This window comes from Macrosteles quadrilineatus, unplaced genomic scaffold, assembly GCF_028750875.1.
Source record: "Macrosteles quadrilineatus isolate MER2022 unplaced genomic scaffold, UCM_ALF_1.0 Scaffold_16__1_contigs__length_3527350, whole genome shotgun sequence".
In the NCBI taxonomy this organism is placed as follows: Eukaryota; Metazoa; Arthropoda; class Insecta; order Hemiptera; family Cicadellidae; genus Macrosteles; species Macrosteles quadrilineatus.
The window spans coordinates 228376-248772 of record NW_026542609.1 but is presented as its reverse complement, the minus strand read 5'-3'; the positions used below and the strand labels follow the sequence as shown (position 1 = coordinate 248772).

Below are 20397 nucleotides of genomic sequence, written 5' to 3'. Positions count from 1 at the left end.
GTTGCACAAATATACAAACCAATGAAAATTATCAATCACTTCAGTCATTTAATCTACGCTTAAATAGATATACAATACATTTGTGATATATCAACGGGCTATTATTTATATTTGTATTACTATACTTAAATGAGTATGATTATATGATTTCTTTATGATTTTGATTTCCTTATTCCGAGATTATTTTATAATGTTCACTGTGTGCTATACATAGGTAGTTTTAAAAGGAGTGTACAAGTACTATTGGTCAAAAAGCTTGCAGTTTGAGTGTTATTGTGCTATATACCGTTGAAATAATCGTTTATGATGTGCAGTATAAAATTAACACTTACAAAATTACATCAAAATACAAAGTTAAGTTAGTACAATCCCAGTGCATTAAACTTTATAAAAAAAAATTAAGGGATTACAAAAATAAATAAAAGCATAAAATAAATGCAGAACATAATAGATATATTTTACAGCTTATAATAATTAACGTTATGTTTTCTCATACAATTTAAAGTTGATGTACAAGACAATGAAAATGTTTGAAATGTGTTGGATGGTGAACATTGTGGAGATATATTTATCCAACACACTCAAGATTTGTCATTTTTACTTTTCTAAATAAGTCAAATAAAACTAAAGATTTTACAAACCAGACAATTTTTCCCCAGAATCAATATAGATTTATCCAACACCCTTAAGATATATCATATTTACTTTCATAAATAAGTCAAATAAGACTAAAGATTTTACAACCCAGAAAATGTTTCCCCAGAATCAATATATGTTGAAGCTTAGTAATGCAAATGTCAAACTCATTTCACAAAAGCCAAACGTTCCCCTGTTGAGTCGATAAAGGTCTGCCAAAGAGTAATGAGGCGTCGTATTGAAGAAGCGAAGCGTCCACCAGTCGAACCTGACCAGCCTTTGATGTTAAAGTCAACATTTGCATTAGAGAAGAGGTTCAAAGGTTTGATTAACACTCTTCCCTACATTTCACAAAACGCAGTCATTCAGAACGACCGTTGAGAGTTTATTCATCCATATTGGCAAACAGTATTTATTGGTTTTGGAATAGTGTATATTTCAGTAAATTTACTTTTCGTTTTTAAAGTTTATCTTCCATATTATGCTTAATTATATGTTGTAGAGATCACATCTTAAACTTAAAATTAAAGTTTTGTCCCACAAAAGGACTGAAAAAGAATAATTGAAGAGGATGTTGTTATCGATGATTCGATAATCAATACTTAAGTACTGTATTTGGTGATTGATTAGGTAGTAGATAATTGATCCATACTCATTATATTCTATTCTGTGTATTGAGGTACGCCCCTGGCATTCTTTCGTCAATGGGAACGTCGAGCTGTTGTAATAAAGCATAATTTCAATGACAAATGGAATCTTAGTTTTGACTTAGCTTAGAATCGAACCAGAAATCTCTAGATTTGAAAGTGAACACTATAACCTTTGGGCTACCCAGTTATTAAGGGTTTACATGCTCGAAAGATCTGTAGGATTAATATAATTTAGTACCCGCTCCTTAGAAAGAGCCAAGTATATAATATGTAATAACGTAACGTGTAATGCTATGTTTATGTAATAGCTGAGTACAGAGCTATGTACACAGAGAGTGTTGTGTATATACAGTGTGGGTTTGTGTAAACACAACTCCCACCAGTGTTCATAGACAGCGTTCACGGAGGTGTTTGTGTAATACAATTTACATGTTGTAACGTATTTGAGAGCTCCATTTGTCAGTACATTGAGTGATGTATAAAAACTAAGATCGATTCTACAACCTTTACAACGGAAATAAAGTTATAGAGAGTAAAATGTTGCATGTTTATGGTTAAATTGAAAGTGTTTGTGTACATAAAGGAAGTTGTAAAATATATTTTAGTACATGATATAATGCCACTTAATACTATAAATACTGCTTTAGCTATATTTAGCAAAGTAGACTAAATTTGTTCAATAGTATCAAAGTGTAAAAGGTGTAATTTGACTATTTTACAGTAATATTTGTGGACGCACATTTTCATTATGCCCTATGTCTTGACTTTGAATTTGTTTGAATACGTTTTGTTTTACGTTGTAAGACATTAAAAAAGGTATAACAATTAATGAAGCAATTAGATAATGTATGCACATAGTACATCTTATTATTAAATCGAGATAAAAAGTATATTTTTTAGTAAAATTCATCCACAAAACTGTATAATCTTTAAAAGGTTAAAGTAACAATATTATTGTTAAGTTTACGCATCAACTGAGATAAAATAACAAACAAACTCGTTGGTAAGAAGCAGAACAATTACGTAATTGCTTGGAATCATCCCCGGGCTTGGGATGATCCTTCTTTTCCATCACTAAAGGTTGCCAGAACACTGGCTTAAACTTTGAACTTAAAAACATTTACCAAAATTTAATCCATGTACTTAACTAATATCTGTGACTTTTTGAAGTTTCAGGGAACCACCATGTACACAAATTAACAATATATCCCTCATATATATGTATATATTGGCGGAGTTAATAAAATATGAACCTTTTTCAAATAGAATCTTTGCTGTTTTAGAATGTTATTTAAGAAGACATTAGTTTGATCCCTCATATCACTAATCAGTGTCACAAAATTTGTTTACCACTGTATAGTTAGGTAGTGACAAAGGTCTTTGGTTTATTCGATCAAAACTTAGCACTATATAAGCCATGCAAAACCTAGTATGCAAAAAATTGGATAAGGAGCTTTGTATGTGTCAAAATGTCTTTTTGCATGCGTAAAATATTTTATTTTATTTTATTATTAATCCTAGCAATTAAAAATAATATATTACCTATTCGTTTTATATTGGTACATGTAGACCGGTCGGTCTCGATTTCACATCCACCTCGTCAAAAACAATATGAATCATTCATCACAAAAACATATAAACCCTAAATTAATGTGTCTTAGTACAGACTAGGAATTTCAATCTAATGAAGGTAAATGGGAGGCTCACAGACTTCGAGTAATCTTAAATTATGACGTGAGAGATATTGTTTAACATCAAACAATGAGATTGAGAGAATCAATTTACATCTTTCCTTTCAGACGGTATCGGGAGATTATTTGCCTCAAACAGTTCGAATACCTCTACAATCAAATTATCTCTCCCCAACCAATGTTTAAATAATCTTGGCCATTTGTAATCAAATAATTCAAGGTTTTAGTTTTTCTTTCATATTTGTAAAGCTGATTAATATTTTAATTCAAACACTGAGAACATCAAAACACATGATTTACTTTGAAGGCATTTTGTAAAACTGCGACTTCATCAAACAAAAATGTCTTGTTGGTCTCTATAGTTTAATATTTGTTCGACTGTTTATAAAGTTATATAAATATAAGTTTATAAATATTTTTTTGAAGAATTATTCTACACATAAGCCTATCGTAGATTTTCCCAAGGTTTTTGTTTATAGAACAAATACATTCTAGCAAATATTTTGTGAAATACAAATCTTTTGACAAAATCTTTACTGTAGCTACTCTTATGACTATCAAAAATATCTTTAAATGACGGTTATTTCCAATTACGCAGTTTTACTGTAGAATCACTGCAATTCACGCAATTGCCACAGTTATTTTTTCCGTAACTCATTGATTGTGAAAACTTGAAAACACAATTTACATAAAGACTCTTATAATCATTTTTATTTACTATGAATTGTGGTTCAGAGAGAGGCACATATAATATGAAAATATGTTCCAATCATCATTTTTTTAATCCAAAACCTTAGAAAAAACCCGTTAAAGACCATTTAGAACATGTAAGGTTTACTGATTATTTAAAAATAATCCTCCCCTCATAAACAAATTACATTTCTTGCTATCGATTATTCAGAATTGTGGAGTTAAAAGTACAATACTTACATCATATCGCTTCGTATGGATTTGCGAGTAGTAGCCTAAGTTCTCTATGTGTCAGTTCACTTCCCTGAGAGAGGCCTATCTGTTTGATTTATACATAGTCCACTTCAAAATACAGCAATAACGAATAACCAAAAACCACAACTAAGTTACATTAGTTTTACACAAATGTAAAACTATATAATTGTAAACTTCAAGAAATGTATAACTGCAAAACGTTGAATGTTCTTCTATGAGTTCTGATTTTACATGATGTTATTTCTGTAAAATGATATAAAAATCGCTAAGGTCAGTGGACATGTTGGGCGGTAGCGTGGTAGTGAAGCGGGGAGTTGCTATGGAAGCGTTTGCCAAGTTATTGATAAGCTTCTGTGTGGTTTCGAGTGACTTTGTACATTTGTGTATAACACCAAACCCACGGTTTGCCTCTTTATACAACATTCAGTGTGTTAGGATACATGTAGCATTGCTTTTGTTGATGGGTCATTGTGGTGTGGTTGGTTCAAACAACAGAATCTTTCGTTTTATTTAAGCACTCTACTGCTTCACATGGAAATCGATGTTTGTCAGTGATCTGAAAGACTTCATTTGCCTACAAGTTTACGGAATCGCAATAAAGGTTTTAGAATGTGTTTTATACAAACGTTTATGCTCATTTCTGGAATGAACAAAAATAATTTATTAATAAAAATAAATACGTCTGCCTAAAAAAAGGTTGCCAGAGAAAAATGTACACTTAAAATATTAAATGATTATAACAGCTATAAGACTGATTAAATTTTATGTTTACCATGTAAATGATTTCTCTTTATAGTCAATGAACCCCTTAGTGCTTCATGCACACTAATTTTTGAAAAAGATCTGTCCAGTGTCCAAATCATATTATTTCTAAAATTTCACGAAACATTTTAATAATAAATTAGTCGTAGGTTTTGCTTATATGGTCTCCTTCATCCAAACCCTCACCCCATTAACTACATGTCTTCTCAATGTTTAAATACAAGCTGTGTACAATGCACTTGGTAGATCAGGTAAATACAAAATACAATCCTGAACCGGTGCTGTGACTATTTTGTAGTTGTTTAAATGACTACTTGATATGTATTTAATAAAAGTATAGCTTTCATGGATCGCTGGAAGTAGTTAACAAAGTGATCCAGTTTACAACACTGTAAACCTTTTCTGACATTTTATCACCCTTTAAAACCAAAAGATTATTTGAAAATGTTCAAAGTACACAAATATGAATTATCAATACAAACTGAGCATGTAGATTCCTACTGAGTTCAACAAAATTAAAAACAACCTTCAACAAATACATTTGAGGTTCGAAGACAAAATAATCACTACACATTTTTGTGAGACCCTGAATGAGTAGATGGGGCTACCGTGTCAGGTGCAAGGTAAGATGATACGGAACCACCTCGCATAGCACCTGTCTCACGGCCACCTTTGCCACCTGACGGTTAGGCGAAGCTCGGTGTCATGTGCAAGGATTGGTAATTTGATACCAATAATGCGATTCAATTTAAACCCTGATGCCTAAAACACGTTCGCTCCGACGTGGCCAACGGTGGCGCACGAATTAAATTTCAGTCCAAAGTAAATTTGTGTACAAATTACCATAGACTTACTATAAACTACCAAAATGAAAATGTGTTGATAGGAATAATTAGATATAGTTAATTATTCATCAAATTTACACTACCTGTACCATTTCGGTAACAAAATTAGGTGATAATTATGCTAATTAACCCGTGTACCACCCGTGGTACACAACTACCTGTTATCATTTCATTATGTTGAAAACTAGTACAATCCATGAACTTGAAAACATAATTTCAGTAGAAAAGTGACTTTTTAGTTCAATTGTTTATATTTAAAACTTGTTGAATTTTTTGTTGCAATGGAAAAAAACAAATTTTTTATAACACGGTGTTTTATTATTAATGTATCTGAATTTGTTTCGTGTACCACGTGTGGACTCATTTTATGTGGCTTCTACAAACACGAATACATAGTAAAAATACTCACAAAGACTCCAAATTGCCGTTTTGTTGCTTGTAATAGTGTCCACCGGTGGTACATGTCAGAGTTTTCAAAAACTTAATAAATTGGTAAACAAATTATCGGAACAAACGTGTTCTCAAATCACCTATAGTATCATCATAAAAGTAAGTTAAAAATAACATTGCTTCCTAACAGTAATGTACTGAATACGACAGTAATATTTTTTTTTTGTCCTAGGACGCTAGGCACGAGCCTGGGATTGTTTTTCACATTACTTCAGGCTAGACCTAGGGGTTCCGGCATTATCACTTAGATAAAATCCATTGGTGACATGGCGGGGATCGAACCCGGGACCTCAGGGAGTCCCGCGCTCTAACCACTACGCCAGCTCGCTCCCCAATAAACATAATAACATTAAATCATTAAATCATAATAATATTTTAATGCAATATTGCAATAATACGACCATATTAAGACTGTTGATATGAAACTTCGTGCAAAAGTTATATTTTTATGCATGTAGTTGGTTGTTAAATAAGTGTTTTATGAAATACCCTTAGGACACCTAAAAGGATTTTTAATAAATCTTTTTGTTGGTTTGAAATTATTCTAATATTTACCACAAATAAATCTGTCGTGGCTATAAACATTCAATTGCGAATTATATCAAAGGTTTTAGTTATTGGAATATATGGATGGTTTTTAATAACAACGCGTTTTAATAATGAACTAATTGTTACGTTCCAATAACAGGTTGTTTCAGGAAATAACGAGCTCGTTTTATAAAATAATATCGTTCTTTCTAAAAATATGAAAATCAATTTTGATAACGAAGGGTCAGTAAACAAACAAGATGAATGGAGTTTGCCGAATTTATTTCAAGTAAAATTGCAAGAAATAGGTGTTCAATTTAGTTCTGTATTTTCATTATTTAAGACAAAAAAAATCACAACTCGATTACGTAAATCTTCACTGATTGTGTGTTTCTAGAATCAAAGTCAAGAGGTACAACAATTGCAATAAGCTCTTTGTGCGGCATCGGGTAAATGTAGTGTTACATTTTCATGAACTTATCTCCTGAAAGAATTCTCTAAAACACACAGTTTGGAAGGATGTAGGAAAGATTATTACAATTTGTGAATTTAGCATAATCTTTTGCTTCTTTGGTTTTAAATTTTATCTTATTAGGTACGGTTTTTAGACACATTTTTTATGTTTTTATTACGTACCATAGGTTACGTTCTTTAGGCATTATGCACCTTAGATAGTGAAATATGATGTAAACAATTGTTAAATTTTATAAGGCAATTTTAATCTTTTGAACTTTTGGTCAACGCAAAATTTTCTCAATAAAATTGTACTAGAGTCTAAAGTTGAATGGGATGTAAACTTTTGTTTTGCTATATAAAAAATGTATTTTTCTTTTACATTTTTCAAATTCAAATCCATGATGTCACAAATTACTATAAACTATTTCATTAGCTCTACAGGATGATATATATTTCTGCTCTTAGAAAACCGATAAATTTGAAATATTAAAATAAAGTTTTCTGGTTACAAACACACGTGACCTTGAGTTGGCGTGGTTAATATTGATCATGCAAATATCTCTTTTATAGATATTTAATCTTTGCACTACAATAAACACGTTTCCGTTCATTTGAAACATGTTTACAAATAAACTCAAATGCAAATATAGTAATGCATTGTTGGTTGTCTATAAATCTTTAATCGAATTATTTGCCTTTCTCACTTTTAGTTAACATTTACAGAACAAAAAGACCAGACATATTAATCTATTACCCATCACAAATCTTTCTAAACAAAAATTAAATTGAATTGTAATTGAATTGCCTAACCAATATGCATCAAATACAAAACAATTACACAACTTTACATTCTAAAGTTTTAATCTATGTATTTAGTTAGTAATGTAAGCTTTACGTGCAAACAATATGTTCTTCTTTGACAGTAAAACTTGAATAATCTTTTATCCTCGTCGCGTTGAATAGAATTAAAGTAATTTTATTATGTAGGAAAACTCTTGAGTTTTATTCCGTCCAACAATAATATTTCCAATAACCTCACGTCTTTGTTTGTGCAGCTTGAGGCAATCAGCTTGGGGAAACAAAAACACAAGTTATGTTTCCCTAAAGTAAATAGCTTTGGGTTTGTCCCGGCCGTCCTGGTCCCGGCCACCGAGGAATTCTGTTTTTATTCCGTCAGATGTTTTTAAATTGTAGATTCCTGCTTCGTGAATTTGTTTTCGAAAGGAATTACATTAGTGAAGATGAAACAATGAAGGACTTGACTTGTATTTTGTTTTATTTTTGGCGGTGACAACTAGGAATACTTATATTTTGAAATGTTTGCGTTTTTGTAAGGAATTATTCAAACTATTGACTATAATGACGGTATTTGATCGAAAGCTCAACGTCAAAATGCATTAGTGTTTGGAATTTATCTCAATTAAATAGGTCAGTAAGAGATTTCAGTTGTATACTTCCTCGAAACAATTAGGCTAATCTCGATGATGTTATTCTAAAGTTGTTTCTTAACACTTCTTCACAGTTAAACGGATATCACATCTAATGTTACATCTATATTTCTCTACGCCTAAGAGATACATCTATACAAAAGTCATAATGAGAACTTAAGACTAAATAAGATAATTAATTAACATCCACTTATTGATTGGGGTTGAAAAAGTGGTATACTGTACGACTATTTATCATATTTAACCGACAAGTAAGTAAACAGGGATGTAAGTTGGTCTAGTTTTTAGTTCGGGGCTTTAGTCACACAGGTCCTAAGGTTCAAATCCCGCCAATTGCCTATAATGTACATAAGTGATAGTGCAGAAACCCTCTAGACGCCTATCCTAAAGTAATGTATAAGAGATTCTAAGATAGATCCTAGGTCCTAGGATGTGGAGGTGGGTTTAAAAAAGTTAAGTAAACAATATTTGTTATGTTTGGCATATGGTTTAATATTCAATCCTTAAACTTGTATTATTTTATGTTTCAGGTCCTGTAGAGTAGCGCCATGTTGCTGTGGAGATCTACCCTCGTAGTCACGGCGTGTGTCTTATCAATATCACAGGCTAAGGTGAGGGAAATTACAACAATTAATTGTAGTGATAAACCAAGATAGTACCATCAATTGACAGAATAACAAGTAATGAAGACGGATAAATAATTACGATACAAATGAATAAGTTAAATTATACAAACTAGTTCATTTGAAATCTTACAATATTATATAATTATGTTTATATGTGTTTTAAATGTTTCCTGGGTCAACCAATCCCAAGATGATAAAATATTATTTTAATCATTGAACATAGAGTTTAAACATGTATGAACATTTAATATAGTTATTATTTATATAAATAGCATGTTATATTTACGTCAATTACACATATTTTTTTAAATTGAAATGAATGATTATTGAAATATATAATTTTTTACTTATTTGGGAGAGGGCAGCTACAATTTTGTAATTGAAATATTTCCTAATATCTAATAACAGTAGAAATCCGAGATATGTATCATGTTCTTGCACCTTGTATGTATGTGCTACACTAATAACGTAGGTAGAGTAATTTACCATCATGACAGTAAAGATTTTTTCAAAGTCACATTTTGCTTATTAACAAAACGCCTACACCATGCGAGTCTTAATCTAATTCTTCTTCCTCGCTAAACTAATTTACTATATAAAATGTTTTTCATGGACTTTCTGAAATCTTATTAACATTATATTTTTGGAAAACAAGAGAAAAGGTCGGCACGAAACGAGTCTTAGGGGGAAAGTATCAACTTAAAGGGGTAATAAAGGCACAAGAGTTCACTTTCTTGTGACTGCTCAAATAAAGAAAGTAAAAGTGTGTTTTTACAACTCCAAGGCTTTTACAAATGTAACTTGAAAGAAAACAACTACATACTAAATGTTTTGGGGAAATTGTCCTGTATGTTAATGTAAACACTTATATTATGGTTATAGATAAATTCGAGTTTGTTTGCTACTGCAAAACAATGTAAGTGTTTCCATTCTGATTAAGTAAAAAAAAAATATTGTGAAACATATGATAAATGAATATAAAAAACGAAATAAAATATTTCAATGCAATTTGTAAACATTATTAATTGTATGATACAAGTAATTTAATATGTGAATGGTACGTTTATTTACGGTAATAATACGATGATAAAAATACTAAATTATCATATAAAATTACACTATACCAGAATATTGATTACAAAGATGGATATGTTCAACATTTGTTTGCAAATTTTTTAAGTGGTTTTGCAACAGAATGACCTAGGCCTCATCCTACGACAGAATCAAAAGCGGACTGAAAATGAACTTTCCTTTGTTACTAAACTTACCCTCAGGGCTATATGGGTTGCTTCTCTGTCCACAAAAGAACAAACTTGGCATTGTGGTAAAATACAACATGGCTGAATTCGCAACACTGCTTAAAACCTACAGTAAAAAATATAGGCTTTATTTAACTGCTGTAAGCTTAATGCTAATATATACATTTATAAATTTATTCAAACGCAGCTGGCAAATTATTTTAAGTCAATGGTATTAGGTTTCAACCCGTCTGTGTGGTTTGTTTTATGTAAAATTACTACAAGAAAATATAACTTTAAAATTAGGTTACAGTAGCCATTGGTGTATTAAGAGGGCAAAGTACGTCATTACAGCTCAAGAACTGTGCTGTAGATTGCCGCACGAAGCTTTGGCTGAGTGTCGCCGTACATTTTGAGAGCGGCAATGACTATTTGTGCTCGTAATACACGTAAGATTTTTCTTACCACCGTAACTAACTCCACATAGCACACAGATTAACTTTTTGAATGTATGTATATAACGTGTCATTTAGGTTATGTTTGCATTTATATGTTTTATTTGCTTACCTGTTTTAACGTACCTGGTCCGTGGCCGTGATTGGTGTAGAAACGACAACAGTGAAATCAGCTGACCAAGCAAATGAGGATTGCCCATTCTAGATCTAGAGCTAACAAGAACTAACCCTTAAATAAGCCATTTTGCATCCTGTTTACAGGTATGGCAATGTGATAATTTTGTAATGGATCGTTTGACACCTTTCCAAATGATCCTGCACTTTACTAAGTCTATACATTGATACATTCAGTGTGGTAGTAGGAAAAGCATATTTATACCTCATAATGCTACAAACAAAATCATATTCTTGTCTTCTATTGTGGGAATCTATATATTGTACATGGTGGACCAAATAAGGTACTCATCATTTCCAGACAATGAATTATTATTTATTAGCTGTACAAACCACAACAATATTCAAAAATAGTTGAAAACATGCAAAGACAAATGGAATATGTAATAAACAATGGTGGAAAACATGTAGACCACTTAGTTTTAAGAAAGAGTAAGTTTGTACAGCTTATAAATAATACAGTATTTAATTGGTGAGAAATGATGAGTACCTTTTATTTGGGCCACCCTGTAAATTCTACAGTTATGAATATAGAAGAGTTGGTATTTTTTCAACCAGTTTAATTGGGTTGGCACTGCTGTAAACTCTTCCCAAAAACATTTCATTAATTTCAAAAAAAATTTCACAATATAGTGTTGTCTTAGGTTGTTGAATCCGTTTTGGCTGGAATGCACCATTAAATTATATAAACTAAATTAGCAAAATAATTTATTCTAGAATGTAAAACCAACCACAATGTGAGAGAGGTATTGTTCTATCTTTATCTTGAACACGTAGAGATGCGAGGGGGATAACAGTGTTGTTCCAGTATTGATTGCTGCTGTGTCAGTCAAGGTGACACTATCAACACCTAATACCTACTCAATTTATCACGGATTCCAATCGGTAATCTATGCATAGTATTTCCTTAGCAGTATAAGATTAAAACCCTAATTGAAAACAATGTGATGGTGTTTGAATAACACTAGCTCAAATAAAGGTACTTTCTCTCTTGGTTTCAAACTTTATAAGGACCGTTATGTTTGATGATTACAAATTATGATTACAAATAAATAATAATATATCATCATTATATTATATTATATATTTTACTTCTGTAAAGTTTATTTGAGTAAAAACTAAAAAGATCACACTTGTGTTTTCAATGATGGATGTGAATCAATAAAAAATAACCAGTTTGTCTTGGCTACTGGCAATTTAAATGTGCATGCAAATCTATTTCATGACAATAAAAATTACCACTTTTCACAATATTTACAGCTGCTTTCCACGTAGACATATATTCTTTACCCTTTTCCTTGGTATTTGTCCTTCTTAGTTTTCCTTTACATATACATTTGTCTAGATGGCTAATTTATACTTTTATAAAATATTTACATAAATGCTAATGTTTACTAAATATATTACTTTGATGATCGAATTCAAACAGGCACACCAGATATCAACAGTCAAAGTTATAGATTGAGAGACTGAACTAAGACTGTAGGTTTGGTATTACTCTTAATCACAAGAATTGCTCGAAGAAAGTTTCAGATGCAAACTCCGAGAAGCTCCAGTGACATCAAAATAAGCTTATTAATTTATTAATTAAATAAAATTGAACAATGCCATAATAACTTTCTTCAAGAGTTTATTATATGCTTTATCCTGTAAACTGTATTATTTATATGAAAGCCCTTTTCGATAACTATTCGACATAGCTAAAGACCTAAGTGGGTTTTATATTTTCGTTTTTGAGTTAGCCATATTACCATTATAAAAGTATTTCTCGAGTTGATCCTTGGCGAACAGATTCAGCTAAAAGCATTACCTGGTTTCTCTTGAGGTAAATTGACTCTCCTCGGTATCCTCTCTCTTGTATTTAACCGTCTAGACTTGGCCAGACTATAACATAGCTTAACACATAGGCCTCTCTAAGACAACAATTGCAGTTTTCAAATAATGGCCACAGTGGCTCACTTATATAATATAACTAGGTTGTTAACTAAATTAGTGAATTAGGTTTTTTAACTATTGTGTTTAAACCGTAATTTTTTTTGAAGATAAAACTTAGTAAAATACGAGTTTTACATTTATCCATCCTTAGCTCTGAAAACACTTTTATTGACTTTTATTTTCTAATAGTTTATCTGAAAGTACTAAAATATGTCGAATAAAACTTAATATATTTAAGTTATATATTTAAGTTACTACAAAAAAATTAGTAATGTATTTACACACTTATACTGTTTACTCACAATACCGTAAATACATATAAAAATTTATTATTTTTGTATTACACATCTTGCTGCCTTGCGAGTAAACAGTATAAGTGTAAATACATTATTACAAGTGTTATTTGACGTATTTTTGTACTTTCAGGTAATTAAAAAACACGTACGATGCTAATCAAGAAATTGAATAGTTTGTCACTCAAGTTTAATTAAATTACAGTATTGAAAAAAAAAATTTATTAAAAAAAATATCTACCCAGTGATACCTAAAGTACAACCCTCAATTCATCCCCGGCCCCCTGTTTTAACCCCCGATTTACCGGTTATTCACCCCCTACTGTCACATGCGGATGATTGTGTTGGGTGGAAATTGTGTTTTCATCATAGAGGATTGCGGTCTGAACTATTAATCTCTGTAAACCAGACACAGCTGTGGATAATTCAACAACACCCCATCCCATAGTGCTTACATTGATTAACGTTTTACGTTTTTACGTCTAATAGTTAAGTAAGTAACCTTAACCTGCTACTGACTATTTTGCCCGTCTTACTTTTATATTCAACTTAAAAAATGATTTGGTATTTTGGTATTATATTGACCAAACCTCATAAATTGGGTTAGATTTGACACCTACGCTAAGTTAGGTTAGGATAAGATAACCGAAATATAACCTAACCTAGGTGTAGTAACCTAACCCAATTTAGGCGTGGTTGGTATAATACCAAAGCACCAAATATTTTCAAGATTGACTGTAAAAGAATGTTGTATGATAAATTATCAACATAGTTGTATTAGAAATGAGTTTTGTAGAGTGAAAACTTGACAAACGTAAAATAGAAAATTTCGGATAATTTTCGTTCCAATTGTGCACTACAACTCTAATGGTATTAAGGAAAAGACTCTATATGTGAACTATACTTTCGGTACACCTGATTTTGAATTTTGCCAACACAAACTTAAATTATAGTAAAACATTACGATACAAGTATCAGAATATAGTATAACCTGCTTTACTATGTTTTAAATATTACTTAGATTAAGAAAGAAACCCTTTAAAGTATGTGAAAAAAAACTTTACTGATCTCACGAATTGTGGTATTTTCCCAGTTAACGACAAGGAAATAATAAGAAATAAATTAGAAGTTTAGAATAAATATTGATGCTAAGGTTATAATATGTTTAATACCAATCTGAATATATATATTTATAATATGTAAATCAGTTTTAAATGTTATTAAAATAAAATCAAGTTCATTCTGATTATGTACAGTTTCCAAACCAACATTGTTACAAACAATGTAACATAGCAATCTACCACATTGGAAGTTTATTATAACTTGTACGATCCAATACAACGAAATCGGTGTCAAGTATTATATTGCTTCTAAAATACCCCTCAGTATCAGTTCAGTTGTTGCAACTGATACAAACACTCGGAGGGGCTTTGAAACATAAACACCGATCTGTCAAATTGTTCTGATAGCTTTCAATATATAGACTCAGTGAAGTGCAGGAACATTTCAAAAGTTGTCAAACACTCCATTACAGTGTACTCTTTTGAGTGGAAACATAATACCGAAACAGAATATTTGACATTACGAAAATTAAAAAAAATAACGTATAAATCATTTTTATTTTTATCGAAAGAAATTTTTAAACACAAGTCATTCGAATATAAACTTATAAGTTTATACCTGTATTCCATACAATTACATACCGTTTTTGTATGTAGGGTATTGACATTATCTACCTTCCAACTGTTGATTAATACGTAAATGATCAAAAACAAATCTTTATTCGAATACAATTGTAAGACCGATGACAAAACCCCTCCATACCATTACTCTACATAACTTCAATACTCATAAAGAAAAGAATTAAACAGATTAGAAAGAAAATCACGATTCAGTTACAAATTGATTAGGAAATGCAATAAATATAAGTTTTGATTTGTAAGTATTTTGTGCTGCTTTTAATAACTCTTTTTAACAGTTAACATAATCATTAATAAGCTACGGAAGATGTCGTAAACGGACCGACTAAATATTTCACTTATCCTACAAATGTTAAAAGATACTGTTCAATTCTATATTTGAAATAAAGCCTCTCTATACCCATATTTGTAAAATATTTTATTTCGTAGGCTGTGATAATAGAACTATTTCTTAAGATGTTACAACTCTTCAATAAAACAGTGTCTACTAAAAGCTCCTCAGACCTCTAAAGGTAAATTGACCATCCCTTGATATTCTCTGCCTCCCACATTTAGAGCCTGGGGCTCTATCTTGATTGGACACGACTATACTTTACCTTGAACTCGGTAAAGATGAAACTTATTTTATCAAAATTCTTTCTATAAACTTTAATATTTGTTTTTTCTTCATTCACTTATATTTTTACATAAAAAAATGTCTACAGACAGTCATGTTAAACTAAATAAACTTTTAAAATCTACAATAGATAATTTTTACAGGCTAAGCTGTTATAACTTAAACCTTAATACTTTAATACTTTTCTTTGAAATTGCAACCATACAAAGTAGGTATTTTAAGCCAAGTATGAATGGAGATGAGTGTAGGATGAGTGGCCCGATCTTGTAGTCTTGTTAGTGACTTGTTCCTTAGAAACAGCTGTTAACTAATAGTCCATACAGCTAATGGCAACTAAGGGAACTACAGTTTATAGTGGAACCTGAACCACATTTATGCCTTGGTATATACGAATTGGTCTATTTATCGGGACAGCACTGCGGATAGTCGTAGTACTCACTCGTGCGGACGTTAATCCACACCAGGGAATATTGCATCCACGGTGCATTCCTATAAATATCCACAATTCGTAACCTCCTAGTAGCTGGATTACAGGACGACGCCACCCGTCCCAGTTATGGTACAAGTATTAAAGACTTAACCTTTAATCCAATCAGTTAAACACACCCATGGCAGCATTTGTTATAGGGGTAGCGCGAAGCGTGAAAAGGGTAAACTGTAATGGATTACCCTGAAACTTTTACCCTTCCCTCCAATTTCACAGAGTCAATATGGCGAAAGCTCCAATGGCGGGATGTTTTGACTGATCGGTGTTTATGTTTCGAAGCACACCTGATATCAAATGTCAGTCGTACCAACTTGCTCTATGGGAAGTGTTGATTGTTGTGGGTGTTATACAACTTGACAGTTTGCTAATGGTTTTGCCGTATAGATTCCTGTGTTTTGCGCTCCTATATAATTAGTATATATTTAGAGTTTTTTCTTTGTATTCATTAAGCACAAATATAATTTAGTTTCCCACGTTTAGTTGTTTAAGTGAAAACTAATGAAAAGATCATGATATTAGTGTGCTTCAGTGATTTGTACAATACACTTTAAAACATTTAAGCTTCTTATAAGAACAAAATTACTTAACCAATGAAAACCAATAAAATTTGTAGGTAAACAGTGGATAAATCGAACAGTTGAACAGTGTAAATCAAATCAATTTTCACCTCAATATGATGTTTTTAGCTGTTTAATTGGTGGCTGAAAGTTACGTTTTGTTGGCCATGTCAGCTGTCATCGTCATTTGGGGACCGAGCAGGTTTTAACATCCTTCAAAGCAAAATCAACTGTTCCCTTATTTACTTTTACTGTATACTAGTTGTTACCCGGAATGGGCACACGGGAGGGACTAAGGCTAAGGTGTAGTGACGTCATTTCTCTAGTGGCTAATGTCTTCTCTTGAGGCAACACGATTACCGTAACGAAACGATGTGATTTCAGCGGCGTTCATGGCATAGTTGGTAGCGTTTCGGATTGATGATCAAGAGGTCCCGGGTTCGAATCCCGCTGGCAAGACAATTTTTTGTCAACAAATTTTCCATATCAGCAAGTTTGGTTGGATAGGTTAGGTTATAACAGTTTAATTTTATAATACTAAATTTTAAAATTAATTTTATAATTAATTAAAAATTAAAAGTACTGTAATCATTAATTAGATTTGTATCTTATATAGTTTTTGTTATTATCAGCAAGTATGGTTGGTTAGGTTATGTTATGACAGTTTAATTTTAAAAATTAAAAATTAATTTAATAATTTTAAAACAATATTTTATAGTTAAAAAGTTAATTTTATAACTAAAATTTAAAAAAAAATTTAAATTTTTTCAACTTAGCAGTTCTAGTGGCGAAGGCTGACACTACAAGATATGTTAGTCTCAGTCCCTCCCGTGTGCCCCACCGGTTGTTACCCACGGGCTTAACCCCGTTTGACTTCATAAGTATTACTAAAACTGTTGATTGGTTAGGTTAAGCTGAAATAAACAAAACAGAATACAGTAATACAAACAAATAACGACCTTATATAATCTCACCTTTAATAAGGTAATAAATTTAAAGAATAACAATTGAAATGAATACAGCTGAGGTATTTTTAACATTAGGTATATGGAAAGTTCCCTTTGGAAAGCAAATACGACCTTATAGGGTAATTTAAGAAATAATGGATAGTTTTGTGCAAGGTTTCTCGTCATGACGAACATTTTAAGTATACGGTTTATGGAGGTATGACTTGTAGTTTTCTCAAAAGTTCACGGGTACTTTTGGCTTTATATTCAAAAGTTCATGGGTACTTTTGGCTTTATATATAGATTAAATACACAATCAGTATCCATAGCATTGCAATAGACTTGTGTTATTGCACCGCTGCCTAGCAACTGTATGTATTATTAGTTTTGCTGACTTCTCAATTTATTTCTCCCCTTAACCTTTAAGTTGTAGTTGTGTTGACTGATACAGTAGTGTGCATTATTATTGTGGTGACTAGTGGTAATAGGGTATAGTGTGGTGAAAAAATGCGTTCGTACCACGGACCAAAATGGTTGTTTTAAAAGCTATCTCGAGCCGGCAACACCTCATTTTCGGCCCTAGGCACGAAACTATTATGTTTCGAAATTCGTTCTAATGGAAAACCAATTATTTTTAAAACTTGGTGACTTTTCTTTCTCATCCTAGTTTTTCTATTAATTGCTAAATACCTTAATCAGCAAATTGTCCCTATATTATTTTATAAGTTTATAACATATATTCAGCAACCAAATCCAAATTATTCCAAATTAAGGTTTAAGGTTCAAGGTTAAGGTTTGATTATTATTACAATTAAATCTTTATTATATGTTCTAGTTATATCTATTTTCCGAAAAACTTGTTTTTTTTACTCTTTCCTACTAATATATTTATATATATATATTTATATATATATATTTACATTATGAATATCGTGTAGATATCCTTATAAATATGGACACTTGTAACGCAAGTGAGCTGAGTGCCAAAAGGTCAGCTCGATAATCTGCATGAGATAACAATCTAGATACCACATTAACGTAAATGTAGAATGACACGTGAGCGTGCACATTGTGGTGCCAGAATTAGAAAACAGTCGTTATATTTTGTATTCATTGAGGGTGTTTGCTTGAGAAATGTTATTCAAAATAGAAATGTATATTACTACTTTACATAACCCTTTGTTGTGGCATGTTTTATAAGGTGTATAAATATTATAATAGAAAACTTGAAAAGCTTAAATGATCCCAATTTCTTACCTTGCCTCCATCATTCCGTTGTGATCTTAGTTTTAAAAATACAATTAACTAACATTGAAATCAAGAATGTTTAGAGGAATATCTAAGTAAACTTACAACATTTAGTTATTAAATAAAAGATATACGTATTAAAATTAAATATCCACAGTACTTTTTTTTCATATTTTCTATTTAAAACTTCGTTATTGCAAGTTCAAGTTCAATTAGAAATGTTTATTATAACTTTTAATTAACTAGCAAGCAGATATCAAGTTTCAAAACGGTTTAGTTATTGATAGTTCAATAGTTTGAAGATACTTTAGGTGTTGCGAGGTTTTGCTGATGACTTTACTATTACACTTTTACCCTTAATTAGTCCTGCTGCGTTTTCATTAAGTTAGCTAAGTTTTTTCCTTCGTGACAATTTGTTACATACTATTAATTAGTAATATTTGATCATTTTCTGGTAAAAGTTAATTAATTTGTTTAATAGTCATACAGAATGTTAATACATTTGTAATTGCTATCAAATGCTATTATTTTACCATAAATATCCACGTAGAATTTTAATGCCCCGTTTTGAATCTTACATTGTATAGTAAGAATCATAGTTTAGGTAGACATATTTTAGATTTTATTTTGACGTTTGAACTGCTGGGTTATGTTTTGTATTTTAAGTGCATGTCCTCAACCTACGAAATCCATCTTAAGAAGTGATACGGTAATACGCTTTAAGGTAGTCTTCGACTTTAAGCGGTACTTGGTGTACAATGGGGCTCTTAAAGCTCATTGTAACGGCATGTCTGAGACGTTTTTTAAACTTCTTTCATTCAAGTTTGTTGAACCAACTGATAAGTATGTTGCGCACATTGCGTGTCGAGAAATTGTAGTTCAATCTTTATTGTTAGCTGAAAATATAACAGACATTAAAACCGGTGTATGTTTTACGATTTGTTCCTGCTTGTTGTTTGACATTCACGCCGTGGTTCCAAAATCAGTACTATATTTTTAAGTTTAATGCCTAAAACCCCATCAAAAAATAAAAAATGCACTCAAATAATTAGAAAAATTTTATTTTATTAGCCGTCTGTGTGGCACATTGTAATAGTCGTGATTATTACTTAAGGAGTTTTTCATTTGATGACTATCTTGGTCCATTCAATTCATGTTAAAAGCTTGGTCAGTCCTCTAAGATAAATTGACCATCCCTTGCTATTCTCTCTAGAGCGGCTTATACACTTAACGGCCCAAGTCTCTATCTTGATAGGATATGACTTTACATTAGTTTGGACTCGATGGAGCACAAAATCTAAGCTTTTCTCTCGGATTTGGTCCTGAGTGTTTTTTTTATTATTTTTTTTTTTACAGTATGGACATTTTAAGAGTGATAAAGTATCATAAAATAAGAAGTAATTTAACTCTATGTATGGTGTTAGTAAGTTGTATTGCTTTAGCTTAGGATCAGTTATATTGTAAAAAGTTCACGTTAGGATATCTATAAAATGAAGGAAAGTGCTATTTGGTGTATTGAAACAACTTTATTGTTCTTATACGATCAAAAAGCTGGTGGAGGATAGAAAACACGTTTTAATAACAATGAATACATATATAAGTTTAAGTTTTAAGTAAATAAGTAGATAAATCAACCAGTTATTACTTGTTGATCAAGTAGTGAAATAACTCTATTAAGATGAAACATAAAACAATTAAAGTAAGATAGAA

General features: G+C 31.2%; 1 protein-coding gene across 1 annotated transcript in view; it reads left to right on the top strand.

Annotated features, from left to right (window-relative positions):
* LOC129005149 (follistatin-related protein 5-like) overlaps positions 1-20397 on the top strand; it is a 56638-nt gene that overhangs the window by 14877 nt on the left and 21364 nt on the right. Inside the window, exon 2 of the mRNA XM_054433967.1 lies at positions 8942-9022. Coding sequence (XP_054289942.1) covers positions 8960-9022 — 63 coding nt within the window. The 5' untranslated portion in view covers positions 8942-8959. The remainder of the gene's footprint in view (positions 1-8941; positions 9023-20397) is intronic.